We start from the raw sequence: 21134 nt of genomic DNA on the forward strand, positions 1-21134 counted from the left end.
TCGCCCCTCCCCTTCTCTCTCGTGGCTCGCACCCCGCTCAGCACACACACACTGCAACACTACCCTTGTATTGATCAAGTGGTATAGGTTTATACGGGATTAAGAAAGTAAGCAGTGCTAGCAAATTGTGTTTCCAAAAAGTAATTGTTACATTAATCTAATTCAATGTCCCTGATTTCATTCTCACGTAGATGCAATCCTGCAGGAATTAAAAGAACATGGCAGCAGCTAAAAATGAAAAAAAATTGAGTCTTCTCAAAATCCTCGTACGAGGTAAAAATAATTCTCTACAAATTAATGCAGCCTCCTTGTCTATTGGGTCCTCCAAAAAAGAACAAGCCATTCTTGTCACTTAGACCGTCTCTGTGTGACGGACATTTGGGCAATGAAGGTTAAAGCGAAAAATACCGCTTCGTCTTTAAAAAGGGGAGGGGACCGGCAGGAACTTTGAGTTTAGGGAATAAAACCTGCTCCCGACCAGGTTAGGTTCACAGCATAAGTAACCATGGATACTGACTCCGAGTAAAAGTTACCTCTCTTTCAGAAACGGGTTTGACTTACTCTGCTTTCTCTGGTTTAACAAACCTCCCATTCTGAAACGGAAAACCCAGGGTTTCCCTGATTTCAGGGTTAACGCACTCAGAGTTTACACTTAACCTCCTTTCTGAAACAGGCCCCAGGTGTTTGTATGTATTTGTGTGTGGACAGGTGTTTGTATGTATTTTGTGTGTGCGGGTGTGTCAAATAATCCCATAAATTTCAATCTTTAAACTCCTCATCCATTATATTTGCTAAACCTCTGATTGTTTATCAGTGATCGTCTAAAAAATGAAGTTTAAATATTTTTTAGTTTTCTTGTTTAACTGGATTTTTTACAACCTTGAATATAAAAATAATAAGTCAACTTGTATTTTGTTTTGTTGTTTTATTTAGAGCCACACAAACGTTTTACGCATTTCTCTAAGTGATAAAGTACAATTCAAATTAAATTATCTTAAAACAGTATATCTGAACATAAAATATAGGTGACATGGAGGGCGTGGTCAGCACAGACCGCCCTCATCCACTTTCAGTTTTATTCTCTATTAGAAACAACACGTTGACTGAAATTCTATAAAAACATTTCTATGCAAACAGGGTTTTATTTTTTTTTGCATCTTCGGGGGAAAGCGCCTCTGTGGGCGCCGCGTTTCTGCAGAGCATCACGGCTGCTGCTCAGAGGAAACCAAAGGAAAAGTGATCAACCGTGAGCAGTCTGAGGTAAAGGTTGCTTCATCTGGAATGGATTCAACACCACTGCAGAAAGCCAGGAGACGGTAGAAAGAATTCAGTGGTGACATGATCCAAAAGAAGAGTGGAACCGTCCAGATGCTCCAACGTGTACGTGTACACGGGCCAGTACTGTACTGATTATAAAGAAAAAGGTGAAAGAACGTCACATGTACATACACATACACTCTAGTGATCTAAAAAAGGTTCCCGTGGGGGAACCGGTTCCCAAAGACCCCCTCTGCCCTCACGAGGCCACATTAGTGACTGCCAGAGAGCTGTCTTCATCAGTCTTGAGAATTGGGGGTTCTGTGATCAGTGGGGGGACGTCCACCATACCCAGCCCCGTGTGAGGGACACCAGTGTTCATGATGTGTCTCTGTAGATGTTTGATCCAGTCCTCCTGGACGGACAGCGGGCCCTGGAAGACCAGGTCGCAGAACCTTCAGAGGAGAAACCAGAGCAGCATTTAGGTTGATGAGCACACAGAAGGAAAGCTTTCTGAGCTGTTGCTTTCCACATACCTGCAGGTCAGTCTGTACATCTCCTCCGGCGTTTGGTTCAACATCGGCGTCTTCTTTTTTGAGCCCGGCCTGGAGCGCTGTCTCACGGCTTTACAGTCAATGGCTGAAAATCACATTCCAGTAATGTAATTCATTGACGTTTCTGATGCTCAATCTGTGATGACAAATGTCAGGTTCGCTCAGGCAGTAGCTGTCACTCAGCCTAAAGATTCCCGCCTTTGGCGTGGCTTTCCTCGTGTCTGCCTCTTTCGTTTGGTGTTTTACGTGTGTGAGCGCCTGAACCTGGAGCAGAAGCAAACGGCTGTCCAACGTGTCACTTCCATGACTCCGCCCACCGTCAGCCAGGGTTGGATGGTGCATCGAGGGGCTCTGTCACTGTTTCATCAACACTTTATTTCATAAAACAAAACTTACTTGTTCCCTCAAGCAAGGCGATCCTCTGTCTCTTTGCATACGCCCGCAGGTGATTGGACAAGCTCACTCCACTGTGGAAGGTGGCATTGCAGTGAATGCACACCTTCCTGTTGAATTCCCCTTTCTCTGTAAGAAAACAGGGAAAACCGTCTTCATTCAGTGTCAGAATTAAGCTGCAAATCTAGCCTTGGAAGAGGTTTTTATTCAAACATCAAGAATTGTTGGTAGCAGAAACTGTCATGTCGCTTTTGAAGGTTTCTTTTCAATAAATGAATGCTTAAAGAAAAGGGTTTCTGAGAAACGAAAAGACTGAAGTCACTGGTATGAAATGCAGTGATTTTTTTCCCATTTGGATGAAGACTTTTTTGGATTTGCTTGCTCTTCATCTCCATCCTAATCAATCCCTATTGGGATCCCTATCCCGCCATCTTGTTCTCACTGCATGTTCCATCCTGTCCACATTTATCGTGCATGTCATGACCTTTGGGTTGGGCCATGATCTCTAGTGTCTGTGCTTGATTCTCCGACCCCCCTGGACTTGAAATGACCTGACATGTTTGTCTGTTAACTTTATGAGTATCCGAGTATTTCTTTGTCCCCACTGTCCTTACAGGTGTCTGTGGGGGAAAAATGCTCAGACCTGTGTGGGGTATGGAGGTGGCCCACAGGGGGGTCAGAATCCAGGCATCGAGGGTCAGTGTCCAAGATGTTTCCAACCAACCTGCCATTGAAGCTCCTTATTGGCTAAACACACCTGATCTGGGTAATCAGCTGTAGATAAGGCCGGCCCTCGAGGCCTGGAGTTTGACACCCCTGATCTATGTCATAGGCCATCGGTGGACCCGTAAAGGGAAAAATGTTTCTGTACATTATTACATGCTGCGAGTGACAGCTCATGGTAAACACTTATACGATTCGCAAGGGTGAGTAAAGGTGAAGTAGGAGGGACACAGGCATGTCATACAGACTATTTTTTTTCTTCAACCACAAATTATGCAGACGGCACAAAGAGCCTGTTGGAGCTGTTCACGGAATACGTGTGCGCTTCTTTGCTGCAGGCTGACTGTTAAAAATGAGGCAATTGGACAATCAGAGTTTAGTTTGTGTGGACGTCCCACAGATGTCCCCCGGGTACTTGTGTATCACCCCGCACACATGGACACTCAGACCTGAGTGTCCATGTGTCATGCACAGTGTTGACTACACACTAGAGGTTCAAGGGATCATGGCTGATTCATACGTATCACTAGACAGGGTTTGGCACACACGTGTAAAATGGATTGCCCCCCAACATGTATTAAAGTCGCTGCTAGATGCATAAGTGTGCTAATAAACCCGACGGTACGGCCACATGTAGGAGGAGGAGCTACCATCAAAGTTTTTCTCGAGCTCATCATGGACGACGTGCTGATGAGGGATCAGGTGGATTTATTTTGAAGAGCTGCACAAAAGACTGGATGAGCAGTGCACGTCTACACGTCTAGGTTCACAAGAGCATTCAGAGACTCTCCCAGACAGGAGCAGCAACTGCGTCTAAATGACAACAGCTTTCAGCCGTCTCTCTGCCGTCTCTCTGTGACTCAATTTGACGACTTGCTGTCCGGCACTGTGGCAGGAGAAAGACTTTACAGCAGCAGGGGACGCAGTAAAGGAGTTTGATGTAAATTCTGACATGCCCTGTGTCAGGTACGTGGGTTGGTGAAAGACCCAAAATGCAGAGTCGGGAGGCAGGCGGTTCCAAGTAAAAGGGGTTTAATTTCCAAACAAAAGACACTGTCGAGCAGGGAAACCAAAAACAAAACCCAACTGTCGCCGTAAACAGGAAGACAGGGAAGCAGATGGTATGGACCAGCACAGAGAAAGGCAATGACAAGACATATATACTAACAAGACTGACGAGACACAGGGGAAAAAGATCACGGGAGATTGGAACAAGTAAAACTCAGAACTGCGACATGCAGGAAACCAAGGATTAAAACAACAACTTTGTAATCTAAAGGGATGTAATGCCATGTAATCTGATATTTTATAAAGGCTGTTATTAATACCGTTTAAAGAATTTGGCCTTTCTGAACTGAGCTGGATTACACTGATGAGTCTAGCTTTGGTTGATGATGCTTCTTGCTTTTGCTTTTGTGTTGGTGCTTCACAAATAAACTGAGTTAAGTTTTCTTAAGAACAGTGGATCCAAGTGTAATGCCAAACTTTGGATGGTTTTCTTTGAAACCACATCAACATCTGTAAGAAATAAAAATTTTACAAGAAGAAAGTTACAGGTACTTACCGGCTCCTGTGGTTGGCAGTGTTGCAACCCTTGATCCTGAACTGAGCTCGCCGTTTGAGGAAACTTTTAACACGTTTCTAGACGCTTGAGAAGACGCCTTGAGTCTGGCTTCTTCCTGGCACTTCCTCCTCTTTAGAATTCCTATCAAATCATTGGTGCCTGTGAGGGAATTTTTGACTTCCAAATCTGTCTCCCGGTGCCCATTTTCAGCCTCACTTTCATCTAATGAAAATGAAGTTGTCAGGGGTTTGGTGTCTGTGTTAACCCTTGTAAAAGAATTGTTTTTAGGGAATTCCGTCAATGAAGATGTGAAGCGATTCGCAGTGTGCAGCTTTGGTGAAGCACCATAGTGGAAATGGTTCCGCCTTTTTCCTAAAATCTGAAGAGCTCGTTGGCACTCCTTCTTGTCGCGCATCAGCTCTCGAAGTAAAACTATTGGGGACTTGCTCTTTGTAGAAAAGCTTCTGCCAAGTTTCTTCAGGTGGCCTCTTATGTGATTGGATTGCCCAGTTCTGTTGTCAAAGGAGTCCCCACATAACGGACAAGCATGAACACCCTTCACAGTCTCAGAATCTGACTCCAGCTGTATCGCTGAGGAGGGGAGGAGAACAAAAGGAAACACAAACATTTGATCATAATGTGCATGAGCATAAACCAATATAAAAACATGACACCATAAATGTAGCACCACAAGCATGGTATGACCCATTGACTGTATATGAGAGCTGGACAGAGTGAGTGTGACGTCACCCATAGAAAATATAGGATCTGCAGATAAATTGGTGTTTTTGGACCAAAAAAGGTTCTGGACTTTTAGTTCCGGCTTATCATCTCTGTCTGGGCACCATGTTGTTGTCTGCAGCCCGGTCCTCTTGAGTCAATTCAGTACCTATTTTGTTGCAGTACGGACACCATCGTGTTGGAACCAGACGTTGTTAGTAAACAGTGATTGGTCCGAGTCAGACTGAGTCAATGTTTCTATGGCGACCGCTCTCACAGATCAGGAGTGAGGTTGGGATGTTGGCATCTTGGCTACTTGGGATTCGGGGGAGGGGGGGTATCAAGCTGGATACACTCACACAATAATGACATTTAGTAGCAGTCCTCACTGCAACTACATTTGCTATCATTGTAGTTGTAGTGAGACATGGTATGTCCTGAGACTGAGCAAATACATCCCACTTTCTTAAGTATTATTAGTGTAACCTTCAAAGTTCTCCAAATAAAGTCCTCCTTTTGATCGAAATGGTGGGGCTCCTGGTGGTTATACATAATGCTAGACCAGGAAGTGTCATTCTCGCAGGCTCTACAAACCACTTTCTGTTGTGAAGAACAACTTGAAGAACAACATTGTAGAGCTTCTCTGGAGGAACAAGCTGCTCACCCTATTTCTGAGGTAGACCCAAGCCACCTCATGTGTGATCCCCACTCACAGCTTAGGGCTATAGATTTGTAAGCATACAGGCTCATTTCTAACTAAACCCTGTTTACCACAATGGACTAGAACAAAGTAAACATTAGTCCAGATGCAAAGGTTATTTTCCATTGCATTTGAAAAGTATGCTCGGATACCTAAAACTACTTTTAGGTACCAAAGCAACTGAATCTCCAGAGGACATTTTACCCTTTCTCTGCTAAAACATGTTGTTGCAGACTTGGACTGCTGATCGTCATTGAGACCACATCACACTTAATTGCTAACCACGTCAACCTAAGTTTATGGTCTGGTTAAACTAAAAAAAAGATTGCGGCATTTGCAAAATAAGAATTACAATTTCTTTTTTGGCTTCCAAAAGTAACTACATGACAGGAAGATTTCTTTATCCAAACAAAAGGTGATAAAGAAATGACTTAAACTCTGACCAGCATTAAATCAATCACTAGCTAGGAGAAACAAGTGCCGTCTCTGTTTGTACAGGCTTAAGAAAGAAATCACCTCAAACTGCTCACTGAAAACCCACCACTTACATACAGCAAGACAAGGTTGAAAACCTTTAAATCTTAAGTACAGTAATGGGCCTGATGTTTCCAAGATTCTCCAGAGTCTCTAGTGAAGATCTGGTGCAGTTTATTATGGATGTCACTGTTCTTCCTGAATCTGTGATTTCACTGATAACCAGATTTTACGATTATCAAAAACAGTCTACAATTATTGTTGAGCTGAGCTTTTTTCCTCTACCGTCATTCACAAACTAACTTCTGACTAATGTTAACTTGTTGTCCTTAACTGTCCTATCGTCAAAATCTTATCTAGATGGGCTTTAGGACAATAGGACAACTTCAAGGAGAAGATTTGCAAAACCAAGTTACAACAATCTCTAATCTCATAGAATTGCCACAAGAGACACAATGCCTCCCTAACTGAAAAATCAAGGTTTTCAACCGCTGGAGGGAAATCCTATGAAGAGAACTATAAAAAAAAGAGATTCTGAAACTAGTGACAATCCCACACAGTCACTGCCTGGAAGTAAACTCAAATCTACAAGGTAGCAATTCTCCCCCAATAGAGCGGGGTCTATCAGATATATTCTCCAAAATTTTGGAATAGCCCACTAAGAATCTTGGAATCCAGCTTGAGAAGCTGTTTGCAGGTAAGACCATCTCAACCATTTAAACTGACTTGTGGCAAATCCTGGTTGAAGTTTGGAACATTTTAGGACATTTTCATGGCACTGTAACTAGCATGAGGACAAGGTTTTTGTAACTTCAGTCATCCAATCCATCAACCACCAAACAAATAAATGACAGAGCAAGTTATTTGGCACTGGAAGAGACGAGGCAATTTTTTCATGGAAGCAACCCATAACCTCTTCTTTGGTCATCCCACAAAAACATACCCTTTACAAACATGGTACTGACTGTTAAAATGATAAGAATGATTAACAGCCATTACAACAATAAACTTTTTTTTGTGCAGAATCATTGCTACAACAAAAGAATTATCTATGGAAACAAATGCTTACTTTTCATGCTTCGTTGAAAAAGAAGTGTATTGGTTTGGCTCTTAATAAAGATGGTAACAAGTACAGAAATGTTGTACTTCTAATAATCAAACTGCTTCTACTAAACAATGTTGGTAAACTGCAGATAATGATTCTTAGTTACTTATCATCAGATCTTCTTTGTTTTATTCAGTGTTATTTCAGATCATCCACATTTCGTTTAATCGTGTTACTTTCTGCGTTCAGATATACGTCTTGTGTTTTTGTGTGTAATGGGTACCTTTTCTCAGTCGACGGAAGGCTGCAATCTTCCTTCGAATACGCGGCCTCCTGTCTTGTGATGCCACCTGCTCAGCAGAAACAATATGGCGTGCATTGTAGCTTAATCCAACCCTATGAAGGTGTCCTCGTATATGATTGGAAAGTCCAACACCAGACTCAAACACAGCCGGACAGTATGGACAATTCTTCTGGCCGGATTCTAATTCTGACAGATCATCTTCAAGGGATTCCCCCAATGGTATTTGGTGGGACTCAAAGGTCTCTTGAAAAACCTCTGTTTCAATGGATTCTTCTTTAATATCTGGGATGCTTTGTTCTTCATCTTCTGTCTTTATCTTTTCAAACAGCCGTTTAGAAGTATGTAGAGCGTCTCTCATGGACATCCTTCTACTATAAGTATAAATGATACTTTTTCTTTCTTTTTCAATACTATTTTCAAAAAGGGTACTACTGGCGTGTGACTCATTGATCTGAAAAATGTTGTTTTCCTCACAGTCAGAAAACTCTTCCTCTAGGTTTACTTTATTGTTACCTGCTAAATGTTTTGGTAAGATGAAGTATGAGTCTTGATCAGAGGTGTTGCGATATGGGGTGGACATCTTCCGTTTTGACTGTGACTTCTTGAAGGAATTTTCAACATTAAGCTTTAGGCCGTTTTCAGACGTAGCAGAATCTTCCACTTTGCTAGACAACATTTCTAGAGAATCACAATCATCAAAGTTGTCAATTGTGGAATCCTGAGCTTTTGCACTACAATTATTGCCTTCTTTCTGATCTGGACATTTTTTTCCCTGGCTTTGTCGAGACAAGAGAACATTAATCGATCTATCAAGTTTTGATTCTGTTGACGGAGTCTTGGGACCTTTCTGAAGCTTGCTGCTAAACAAGTCTGAAATGTCAGTGGACTCATCAGGAGTTCCTTTAGAGAAGTTTTGATTTTGTTTCGTGAAATTAGTTGTAAACTCTTTTTGTGCAGTAGAAGCCTTATGAGATGTGACCTTGTGGCCATGAGATTGAGTGACCTTGCCATTGTTCTGTGCTTCCATATATTCCGTCAAAGTCATCTGATGACGTAGAACTAGGTGGTTATGAAAAACATGTTCAGCAAAAGCTTTATAGGAACAAAGGGTACAGGGGAAGCTTTTGGAATCTTTGCTCTGTAGCTGCTTTTTACCTGTAACAGTAGGGTGCTTCGTAGTCTCGTGTTTTCTGAGTTCATTGTAACTTAGTGTCTTAAAACTACATCTGTCACATCCAAAATTCCTCTTTTCTTTTTCATGTGTTTTTGCGTGTTGGACAAATGTGTTTGGGCAATTCGTTACGAATGGACACTGAGGACAGAAAAGCTTCTTATTATATTTTTTCCTATTGCCTTTGATGTCTTCTGTGTGTCTTGTTTTCTTTACCTGGTGGGTTGCTATGTGATCAGCAAGTGCATTGCTTTGTTTGAAAGACTGCCCACATTCTTCACAGGTAAAAGGCTTTGGTGAAATACCAGGAGGGTCAACATGAGATTTCAAATGACGAAACAAGTGTTCTTGTTTCTTGAATACAAGCTTACATTTTGAACATGAGTAAGATGGAGGCTTCTCCTTAAATTGAGAAAGTCCACAATTTAAACTGTTTTCATGTGAAATTCTCGCAGGTGCTTTATGTAGCATTTCTTTAATGGCAGTTGCAGATCCATTGGGATACTTGGAAGGCTTCCCTGTTGGTGATGTTGGGGGTTTGAAAAGCTTTGGTGTCTTTCTGATAGGACTTGTATCAACCTGTCCTTCAATATCAGATGATTCATCAAATGACTTAGAGCCCAGAGCAGGGTACAAGTCTTCTGATGGATCCACCATAACAACCATGTCCATTTTCCGTTTCCTTCTTTGTCTGTCTGTTGGACTGGTTTGCTCTTTAGTTTCCTCTTCAGGGGAATCGCTATGATTCTCCCACAGAAACTCCATAAAATCTTTGTGAGGGCCCCAACTAAGGGCACTGACACTACCAAAATCATCCAATGAGTCATCTGGAGACTCCGCATCAAAGTTCCAGATTCCTGCAGTGTCTATCTCCTGCACAGTTTTTAGTGTGGTGATGCTTTTTTCCTCATCTTTCTCAACAGATAAGCTATTGTGTTCAATGGCTTGTGAGGCCTGATGCATAGAAGGTCCATTTCCCTGGTCATCAGAAGACAACACTTCCACGTTAGAGAGAACATCAAGGCCACTTTTGTGATGCGTAGCAGGCGTGTTTAAAGAATCAGTGCAAGATGATTGGTGTGCCATTCTCTCTGGCTCCTGCAGTGGCATGAGAGCACTGATTTCAGAATCTGCGTCTTTGTCATCTTCATCAACACCAGACTGACATGACATTTCCATTGCAATAACCTGAAAAAGAAAAGTAAAGCTTTGTGAAACATCGCCTAATCATAAAACTGTAATCATCAGAGTTCCTATGCAAATGATAAAATATCAACTTTTTTTGGTTCACACAAATTGGCTGCAAAAGGAATCAGTCCTTATCAGAAAGAAAAGAGAAATGTAGAACTATATTAAGGGCAAGATAAACATGTGGTGGGCTGGTTTCATTTGGCATGTAGTGCTGAAAATCTTCACACATTCCTAGCATAATCCCATGGAGTTGCTTCAGATGAGGGAGGAATGCTTATTATTTTCACACCAACATTTAGGTTTGATTGCTGATAGCTCTCTAAAAATAAGAAAATTATTGAAAACTAGAAAAATCATGTTTTGCCAAAAGAAATCCTGATAAGGAAAGAAAAAGATGGTCTAAAAAGTTAAATGGGGAATCCTCAAGCCTCTGACTACCAACTATTGGGTTCCTTTCACAAAGGAATTGTACTGTTGTACTCTGTTGAAATGGAAGGGACATGCTAAAAATGTTATCCCTTCATCTGAAGTGATTTTCTTTACAATGCTATCTATAACAAAAAGGATGGTCTCATTTGGGGGTGGTAATAAACCCTGACAAGGAAACAGGAAAAGGCACAAAAATGAAAACCAGCATTCACACTCAAATTAATCGCACCGGACACTGTTTACAACGATCACTGTATGAACAAGTGACCGTTTTAAATAATGGCACAACACTCAATATCCTCTAAGACAGTGCTTTTCAACCAGTGTGCCACGGCACACCAGTGTGCCCTAAGATATGGTCAGGTGTGCCGTGGGAAATTACCCATTCACCGATCTCAAAACATTTACCATCTCCAGGATATCAGCTCTGTGTTCATCCAAACAGGCCCTGACTGACTGCACTGAGTAGTTAGGAATATGAAAGATCATAAAATACTACTTTCTTTCTGTTTATTTGATTCTATTAAAGACATTTTGATAAGAATGACGGCATACCACGATTTAGCCGCAGCTTCAGCTCTGTTATCGGAAAAGTCCCGCCCCTTCAACTGTCTCTGTCAATCACTAGCCGCGTTTACATGGGCAAAAGTAATCGGAAAGAACGCCTGATCGGAAAGAAAATGCGTCATGTAAACACGCCGTTCGGAATACTCTGCCCCGATCAGACTCATTCGGATCAAAATTTCTTTCCGATCGAGATAGGTGGGTTATACCGATCGTTTATCCGATCGTGGAGCATGTAAACGGTCATTCCGATCGTGTGTCACTACTGCTCTGGGTTACGTCACGCATAGATGGTGTTTCGCTGAGAGAAAGCTTTGGAGCACATAGGGGACCGACCAGCTGCTTGGCGGAGGCCCCGTGAAAAGCGCCGCTCTGCTCTCACCCCGCTGGCTCTCTGCCTCTCCCCCCTTCACGAGGGGTATGCGGGGCAGCAGCGCTTCGGTCCACTGGCACCCGAGCCCCGGTGAGCGAGCAGGCGCTTCATAATATTCATAACATTAATAAAAGCACGTTTGGAAGATCGCCTCGTCTCGTGTTACAGAGCTGCTGCAAAAGTCTGTGGCAGCGGTCTGTTTACAACGGGACGCATCTCTTCTTCCGGTTTTTTTTTTTTACCACTACTGCGCATGCCCAAATGATTAATTCCGACCAAAGGTGTGCGCCATGGGAACGTTTGTTCTAATCGGAAAAAGGTTTTCTGATCCCATGTGCACGGGTGAACTTTAACCCGAACATTGATCCGATCAAGATATTCTGCCCATGTAACCGCGGCTACTGTTGGAGGCTTAATCATACATCATCAGTGTGACCAATCATAAGTGGTTAAAGTCTTCACTTCCTTGTTCCAATTTAGCTCGTTAAGTCTCTCAGTTCCACCAAAAATACCAGCTATAGCTCATATTTAGCGGTGTAGCTTTCTACAGAATCCAGTGTCGGACCGTGGAACAAGTGAACAAAACAATGAAGCTCAGAGAAGAGAGTCTGTCTGCCATTGGCGGCAGTTTTTAGCACTACATCTCCCATGATGCATTGTGTTTAAGTAACAGCGTCTCAGCATATAATGAGTCTTCCCTGTTAAACGTCTTGAAACCACAATGAACACACAAACAGTTTTTGAATGTTCTTGATGAAATCAGAGGTCAGCAGTTTAGTTCTCCTTCAAGGTTTGTGTTTATTAACAGCCAAAAATTCCAGAGTTTGGTCCAAGTCATCATTCTAACTGAAACACTTTTCTAATAACGTCTGGATTATTTTATATGTTAAACGTAAGAAGAAGTAATAACAGCATTTAAGAAACAAGATTAAGGTGAACCATTCAATCATCTAAAAAGAGATGAAACATTTTGTTAAAGTTTTCAAAGACTTCCTCTTTGATTAAGACAAAAGAAAAACACAATAAAACTTCAACATGTTCACTTTTTGTGTAGCTACAGAAAACATAAATATAATGTCAGTCTTTTTGTGTAAATTTGATCAAACATATTGTGATCATATAATTGTTCAAAAATTATAGTTGCCTTTCCACTAACATATAAAAAACTAATCACTATTTAGATAGAATATATTTGTTTTTTTGTGAGGTTACATAAAACTGCATGTTAATAAACTAGAGGAAAAAACAACTATCAAGGTAAAATGTCAAATGATTTAGTTGAAAATTATTACTGAAAACTAACTTAACTTTTATTACAACTTTTAGAAAAAAATAGCTGCAACTTCCAGGTTATTCTGCTACAATTATCACAAAAATGCATGTGAGATTGCAGAGGGACTGTAGATCAATACAGACTATAGAGGTTCTCAATTTTTCAATTTTTGTATGCTGGTGTGCCGTGAGATTTTTGTCAAGGACAAAGTGTTCCTTGGAAAAACACCCTAAGACTACGTTCACACTGCAGGCTGAAACAACCCAATTCCGATTTTTTTCCCAGAAACCAGACACAGATCCGATCTTTTCAAATGCGACCCAGGCCACTTGGGTTTTTAGTCCTAAATCCGATACGTATCCGATCTTTTGAAATGCGACCTCCGTCTGAATGGCCAGGCCACAGGTATCCGACCCGTACGTTATTGATACGCTACAAAGGTCATAATTCTGCGTTGAAGTAGGCGGGAATGAGAACATAAACATCAACTATGGCGGACGATGCTGTTGAAACCAGTCAGTGGAAGGGAAGCAAGGTCACCGATTTGATTAAAATTTGGGGTTACAGATCGATTCAGGCCAAACTCAAGGGCTCTTATCGCAACCAGGCAGTTTTTGAAAAAATTTCCAGCGAAATTGCCTAGCGTGGTGTTGAACCTTTCCCGCGATTCCTTATTTTTCCCTTACCGACCGTGGTCAGAAGCGCGGGGGACCGAAAGCAGATCCTCCTTCGGGGTTCATCTCCCCGAATTTTGTTAAATAAATATCCCCCACAGTGCAATTTATACTCTGGAGTGACATAGTGCAGATTTTACGGTAAACATACGACAAAAAAGTAATGCAGTTTGTGGTCAGGTTGAGTCTGGAAACTTAAGGTACTCTGGGTAAACTTAATCCATTCCCGCTGATTTACCACTGAGGTGCTCAGTGATTACCTCCGTGACTTCAGCTTGAGTGATGGACAGCCCCCACCCCAAAGTCCTCAGCCTCTGAGGAGAACCTCAAAGTATTCCTTCCACAACTCGATAAAGTACCCAGTTACGATCACTAGCTCTCCATCTATACTGAAAATGGTGCATGCAGAAAACTACAGTAACCCTTCGAGAGACACCAAGAAGACCTGTTATTCCAAACTCCTATTCAGCCCGTAAGCTGAGACCACAGTCAGAGAACTATCCTCTCCTTACAGAGAATGGTCTGAAAACGACAAAAATATCCAGTGAGCGGCAGTTTTCTGGGCAGAAATGTCTTGTTGATGCCAGAGGTCGGAGGAGAATGGCCAGATTGGTCCCAGATGATAGAAAGACAACAGGAACTCAAAAAAACCATTGGTTACAACCAAGGTCTGCAGAAGAGCATCTGTGAAAGCTAAACACGTCCAACCAGGAGGCAGATGGGCTACAGCTGCAGAAAACCACTCCAGGTACCACTCCTGTCAGCTAAGAACAGGAAACTGAGGCTACAATTCACACAAGCTCACCAAAACTGGATATTAGCACATGGAAGAATGTTCCCTGGTCTGATGAGTCTCTATTTCTGCTGTCACATTCAGATGGTGGGGGCAGAATTTGGTGTCAACAACATGAAAACATGGATCCATCCTGCCTTGTATCAGTGGTTTAGGCTGGTGGTGGTGTCATGGTATGGGGGATATTTTATTGGCATACTTTGTATTTGTATTTATTTATTTAAGGGACAATGCATACAACAAACAGTGTAGAATACTCTAAAGGTAATGAGACACTGTAAATATGCAGGATTGTAGCCTAGGCTAATTTCCATCCTCTGTCCCGTTCTGACCATGGCCAGCCACCTTGGGGCCCCTTAATACCAACTTAGCATGGTTCCAACACCATAGTCAACCATGAGTATTGTATCTGACCATGTCCATCCCTTTCTGACTACAGTGTATCATTTTCTGAGGGCCACCTCCAGCAGGATAAGGCAACAAGTCATAAAGCTGGAATCATCTCAGAATGGTTTTTAGAACATGACATGAGATGTCTGGACTCAAATGGCCTCTATAATCACCAGATCTTGTCATGGTTTGGGTGTCTTTGCCTTTGTTTCTGTCATGTTTAACCCTTGTGCTATCTTAGATGACCCCACCCTTGCATTGACGTGTTCTCCCTACCATGACAAAGGTGGATAAAGGTTGAAAGATTTCATGTAATCCATGGACACCAGTGAAGATCCCAAATCATTGAAGAAAAAAGGTTCAGCGCACTGTCTAGTGGGTCTAGATGACCCAACTCCCAATGTTAAAGTGCCTAGGATAGCAGAAGGGTTACATTCTGTTTCCTGTGTTATTTTGGAAGGTTTCTGTTTTGTCATGCTTTTTGAGTTTTACTTCCCTGGTCCCAATCTGTCCTGATTATGTTCACCTGTGTCTTGTCAGTCCTCTTTTGTATTTAAGTCTTGTCTCTGCTTTCCTCTTGTGCTGGTAAATACCTTCTCTTCCCTGACCGTCTCCTGTCCTGTTTTCCTGTTTAGCCCACAGTAAGTTTAGTTTTGTTTCCCTGCTCTGCAGCGCTTTTTGTTATTATAATAAACCCCTTTCCCTGAAACCGTGTGCCTCCCGTCTGCATTTTGGGGGTCCCTTATGCTCACCAGCCCCCCCTTACATGACAGAATGGACCAGCCATACTTCTTCCTGGACCCAGCAGAGTGGGACATGCGGTTGCTGGAGACCTACTGCCTGGAAGCAGAGAGGACCAGGGCATTCTAGGATTTTGACCTACTTCAGTTGTCCGCTGGAGGGGAGTCATCTTGCCATTAGGGGAGGTCGTCGTTGCTCCCTTCGACATCCCATCCCTGTTCCGGTGATGGTCCTGGACGCACTACAGCCCATTACTGTTCCGGCGGTGGTCCCGGAAAAACCACAGCCTGTCCCTGTTTCAGTGGGGGTCACGCATGCACCCCAGCCCGTTCCTAATCCAGTGGTGGTTCCCAACGCACCCCGGCCCGACACGCCTACCCTCTTCACCGACGACTCCATCAACTGACCCGACCCACCGGAGCTCGGCGACTGGCCCGACCCCCAGGAGCTCGACGACTGGCCGAACCCTGACTTTGCCACGCCGGTCCCAGACTCCATGCCTGACCCGCCAGCTGACTCCATGCCTGACCCGCCAGCTGAATGCTGGCCTGACCCACCAGCTGAATGCTGGCCTGACCTGCCAACTGACTGCTGGCCTGACCTACCTGCCTGGACTCCAAGCCAGCAACTGAACCACCGACGCATCCTGACTTGGCCACGCCAGCCCCAGAGTTTATGCCTGAGCCACCAGTTCCATGTTTGCCTGATCTCCTAGACCTGCATTGTCTGCTTCGCCAGACAGCGCAGCTTCCCGTCCGTCCTCTGGACCAACCTCGCCAGACAGCACGGCCGTCCTCCGGACCCGCTTCGCCGGACAGCGTGGCCTCCCGGCCGTCCTCCAGACCCAATTCGTCTGCCTCATCGGACTGCACGGCCTCCCAGCCGTCCTCCGGACGGAAGCTCTACCTCCTCCTTTGTTAAATTTTGGAACCTTTGTGCGGTTCCTTGATGGGGAGGAGGATACTGTCATGGTTTGGCTGACTTTGCCTTAGTTTTTGCTTCCCTTTGTTTCTGTCATGCTTAAATTCTGTTTCCTGTCTTATTTGGAAGGTTCCATGTTTTGTTATGCTTTTGAGTAAGTTGAGTTTTGTTTCCCTGCTCTGCAGCGCTTTTTGTTAGTTGATAAACCCCTTGCCCTGGAACCGTGTGCCTCCTGTCTCTGCATTTTGGCTCCTTCATGCTCACCAACCTTCCTTACTACTTGATCTTAACCTAACAGAGGACCTTTGGAATGTGGCGGAACGGGAGATTGGCATCAGCAAATCTGTGTATTGCTATCATGTCCATATGGACCAAATCTATGAGGATTCATTCATTTTCTTCTGTTTGTTTCCTTTCGGAGTCACCGGCTGCCGGAGCCTATCCCACCCACTTATGGCCGAAGGCAGGGGACACCATGAACAGGTCTCCAGTCTGTCGCAGGGTCATAATCACACACCCATTCACACTCACAGGTCACAATCACACACCCATTCACACTCACATTCACACCTATGGCCAATTTAGAGTTGCCAATTAACCTATGAAGAATGTTTTTGGATGGTGGAAGGAAGCCAGAGAACCCACGCATGCACAGGGAGAACATGCAAACTCCACACAGAAAAGTCCCCCGTTGATGTTCTGTTTCAGGTCCCCCAGCCGGGACTTGAACCAGGGGCCTTCTTGCTGTGCAGCAAGAGCGCTAACCACTGTGCCACCGTGCAGCCCAAACCTATGAGGAATATTTCCAATACCTTGTTTGCATCTATGCCACAAAGAATTAAGTGAGTGCATGTGCAACAGAATGGCAAAAGCCAGTCAGTTTATAAAATATGAAAAAAACAAAATGAGGGTTTTTCCCAACCAGTAAATGGAACAATTCTGAACAATTCTCGTGTCTTCAAACAGCAGGGTCTCTTATTCTCCATTCAAACTAAAGTATACGTCTGTTGAATTGTTTGGCTGGTAGAAAATTCCTCATTTGGCCGCCATGGTGCAGAGGTAGGACGGTCGACCTCGGATCAGAAGATCACAGGTTCGGTACCCACCCTGCCCTATGTGTTGAACATAGGGACAGGGAAAGACACAGACCCCATATTGCTCCTGGTGGTAATAGGTTGGGGCCAGTGTTAGAGGAGCTGCTATCAGTAGCCGCTGTTACATGGGCAGAATATCTTGATTGGATCAATGGTCGGGTTAAAATTCACCCGTGCACATGGGATCAGAAAACCTTTTTCCGATTAGAAGAAACGTTCACATGGGTCACACTTTCGGTCGGAATGAATCATTTGGGCATGCGCAGTAGTGTCGAAAATACCGGAAGGAAATGTGTCCCGTTGTAAACAAACCTTTGCTGTCACATATATTTATGCAGCAGCTGGGTAAAAGAGGCGATCTTCCAAACGGGCTTTTATTAATGTTATGAATATTATGAGGTGCCTGTTCGCTCATCATTTTATACTTGATCCGTGTGGTCAGTGCTTTTTTTGTTGAAGAATTGAGCTGGAAGAAGAACCCAGTGTTAGGACAGGCTAACAAGCGCTCACAACATTAGCCTTTTGATGGACACAAAATCCAGGACCATGCGGGAAACGCTGCAATCTGCATCTTGGCTGCACGTAAATGTCTGGGAATAACATCAGCCTTTATTTTGTCGGGGCACAACTTTCAACATAACAAAGCACCCTCCCCTCAAACACATTAATAAATCCGGCTGCTCTGCTCAGAGAGGTTCACTCGGTCCACTGGCACCGGAGCCCGAACGCAGAGCTCGGGTGCTGGGTCCAGACGTCAGTGGACACGCATCCCCCCCGCATCTCCCTCGTGAGGGGTTAAAGAGAGGGGAGAGCCAGCGGGGCTAGAGCGGGGCGAGAGCGGGGCGAGAGCGATCGGTCCCGTATGCGCTCCAAAGCTTTCTTTCAGCGAAACACCATCTATGCATGACGTAAACCAGAGCAGTAGTGACACACGATCGGAATGAACCGTTTACATGCTCCACGATCGGATAAACGAACGGAAAGAAATTTTGATCCGAACGAGTCTGACCGGGGCAGAGTATTCCGAACGGCGCGTTTACATGACGCATTTTATTTCCGATCAGGCGTTCTTTCCAATTACTTTTGCCCATGTAAAAGCGGCTAGTGTGTAAACATGTGCATTAATGAATGAATGGGACTGTGAATAGGACTGTGACTGTCCCATGACGCTTTGAGCCTTCTAAGAAGGTAGTTAAGTGCTATGTAAATATACGTCATTTATCATTTAATGTTAATTAACCATTAACCATTGATTAGACATTAACCAGTTAATGCTACATTCACATTGAACTTAGAAATGACCAATCAAGTGACCACTTTCAATGAAAAGTTTGTGTAAAAGCCTGTATGTGAAGATGTTGGGGTTTTGCGTTCTATACTCTTGCATTCACACGTTGCTACATAAGTTTTTAAATCTGCTTTTAGGCTCTTAGTCCAATCAAGGACTCGGATTTGGTGGTGAAGTACAGGCAACATCCTTTTCATATTACATTATTGCCAGCTGTTTGAAAATTGATCACAGAGAGGAAATCTTTTTCAGCAGTTTGTGCCTGGTCAGACTTATTTGACACCAAGTCTTTCATATATGGGAATAGATCTGTGAAAGAAAACGCCAGTAACAAGGTTCGTAAGATTTGAATCGCTTTGACATTTTGCACCAAGCCTCCTCCAACTGTGAGTACATGTATTAGAATTGGGTGGCAACAGTCCAGTGTAAACTATAATGCTAAAAACCCATAAAGAATGCCCGTTTAGCGTATAGAATGCATATTACGTACACGGTCTAGCTTTTTAATGCAGAGAAATTTATAAAAAAGTCGTTTTGTGTACTTTCAATTGGGATAGTTCAATAGTGCTAACATCTTAGAGGTAAAGAAAATCCTTGCAAGAGTGATGGCGAGTAGTTAAAGTTCATGCTAGTTATTAAACAGATATTGGTACTTGTGATTCAGGGCTAGTTGTTCTAGTGTGATTCTTGTGATTCTATTCCATTTTTATGTCATTGTCATCTTCTTGTTTATTGCCACAAAGCTTATGCATCTCGCAAAAATTTCGCACAATTTCTTAAGACTGACGTATCGATTGCATATAAACTCTGTAAAAAACGAATAAAATGCATTATTCTCAACCGACCAAAATTTTTGAACTGCTCAAAACCATATTCACGGAAAGACCACTAGGCTGAAACCCTCGATGGACATTTGCACACATCGACAAATGACGAATGCAAGAAACATTTATGAAAGACGTATATCACACATGTATCACGAAAGACTGATATTTCATATGTGGAAAAAGCACAAAATAGAGTAGTTGCCAGTTGCATGTGTAAAATTACGTCTTCTACTACTAAAAAGTGGAAACAGTCCGATTTGTTGTAATTTAAAGATAAAAACAAACCTCCTAAATCATTAAATGATCTTAGTTCCAAGTTTGACGTCTAATGGAAACACTGCTATTTTTGCTGGATAACATAAGCTGTTCTGCACAGTGTCTTTTTTTGGTGTGTTTTTATGTTAGTGTTGGTTTTTTTTTTGTTACCTAAATTCACAGAACACTCAATGACTAAAGATAACAAATCTTTCGTGACTGCTTACATTTCAAAAGGTATTTGTGTTACAATTTAGAAGAAATGAGAAGTCTTAATTGTGAAGTGCAATAATAAAGCTGTCACTACCCGCAGAGTGTCCTTGTGTCAAACAGAAGCGACCGGAATAGGGCAGAAGGGAGAGAGACTCGGTAAACAGCTTTTCAGGCTTTTTAGGTTTTTAACTGAGCTCAAACTTTCAGCTCAGGACTTCAGTAATATGTCAAACCACTGCAAAAGAACAAAAGTTACAGGAAAAAACGTACTGTTGGAACAAAGCAGACGACTGTTACTGCTGTTCAGTCCTGGTATTGTTAGATTTTTTTGACGTGTATTTCCCGGTGTGTTGTTGGATGCTGTTTGCAGGAGCTGCAGACCATCCATGAAGGCAGTTCCATAGCAAAACCAATTCCTCAGGCTAAACTGTGGCTAAAAGCTATTTCACAAGCTACATACCGTACGCAAGACGAACATCATGTAATGTTTAGGAAAGATACCTTACCTTCTAACGTCGTAGATCGAAGCAGAGAACAAATAAAACGCCACATTTAACAATTTCCTACTTTCGTCTTCCATCTATTTCACAGTCGCCATTTTCCGTGGTGGTCTGGTGTGGGACGGATCATTTGTTTTGTAAGGGCTTTCGTAATTTCCAAGAGCCTTGCTGTTAGAAAATAAATAGTTTCTCAAAAACCTGTTCAATTGTCGACACTGTTTAATAGAGCATTTACAGCCCACATAACTCTCTAGTTACAGTCTTGTAGTCTTATGTGTCGTATTTTGAGCCGTCAGCACCATACTCCCCTAAAAAATTGAAATGGTACATTCCAGATAGGAGCCATAAAACCCGGAGTTAATGTGCAGTTCTTTGGGGTGGCAGATTTTCTCTCTTTTGAGGGGTGATGGCGGCCAGTCGCCGTTTTCTTTGATATAATACATTTATCGTCCAATTCCTGTTCAACTCAAACATTTAAAACATTTGATATTGTCGTGTTGAAATGTCAGCTTGATCCAGGCAGGAGATGTTTGTAACACAGAGTACCCTCCTGTCCCTCCCCACTGTCGCCTTTCATTGGTCTTTGTTGCTTTTGTGCCCGCTGACTTGCCCGTTCTTTCGCTGATCTGGCCTGTTTTCTTAATAACGCCAGTGTTACAACAAACAACCAATAATGACACGTATTTGCTACAATGTAAGAAAG

The 21134-nt window shown here is 43.0% G+C and overlaps 2 protein-coding genes across 6 annotated transcripts in view; one reads left to right on the forward strand and one right to left on the reverse strand.

Moving 5' to 3' along the window:
- hfm1 (helicase for meiosis 1) overlaps nt 1-21134 on the forward strand; it is a 54732-nt gene that overhangs the window by 675 nt on the left and 32923 nt on the right. For 4 of the 5 annotated variants that reach the window (XM_023964812.2, XM_023964813.2, XM_078934302.1 and 1 more), the window contains exon 1: nt 20806-21125. The exons of the other annotated variant lie outside the window; for it this stretch is intronic. In XM_023964812.2, coding sequence (XP_023820580.1) covers nt 21124-21125 — 2 coding nt within the window. In that variant the 5' untranslated portion in view covers nt 20806-21123. Of the gene's footprint in view, nt 1-20805; nt 21126-21134 lie in introns of those variants that run through there. 5 annotated transcript variants of the gene reach the window in all.
- znf644a (zinc finger protein 644a) lies at nt 906-20810 on the reverse strand. The gene is made up of 6 exons (XM_011486123.4): nt 20438-20810; nt 7714-10093; nt 4492-5082; nt 2208-2333; nt 1794-1896; nt 906-1712 (listed from the first exon to the last, which is right to left on the reverse strand). The coding sequence occupies exons 2-6, from the start codon at nt 10082-10084 to the stop codon at nt 1517-1519; spliced, it is 3387 nt and encodes a 1128-aa protein (XP_011484425.1). The 5' UTR covers nt 10085-10093; nt 20438-20810; the 3' UTR covers nt 906-1516.

The sequence above is a fragment of the Oryzias latipes genome, chromosome 17, assembly GCF_053564925.1.
Source record: "Oryzias latipes strain Hd-rR chromosome 17, Olatipes_Hd-rR_3.1".
In the NCBI taxonomy this organism is placed as follows: Eukaryota; Metazoa; Chordata; class Actinopteri; order Beloniformes; family Adrianichthyidae; genus Oryzias; species Oryzias latipes.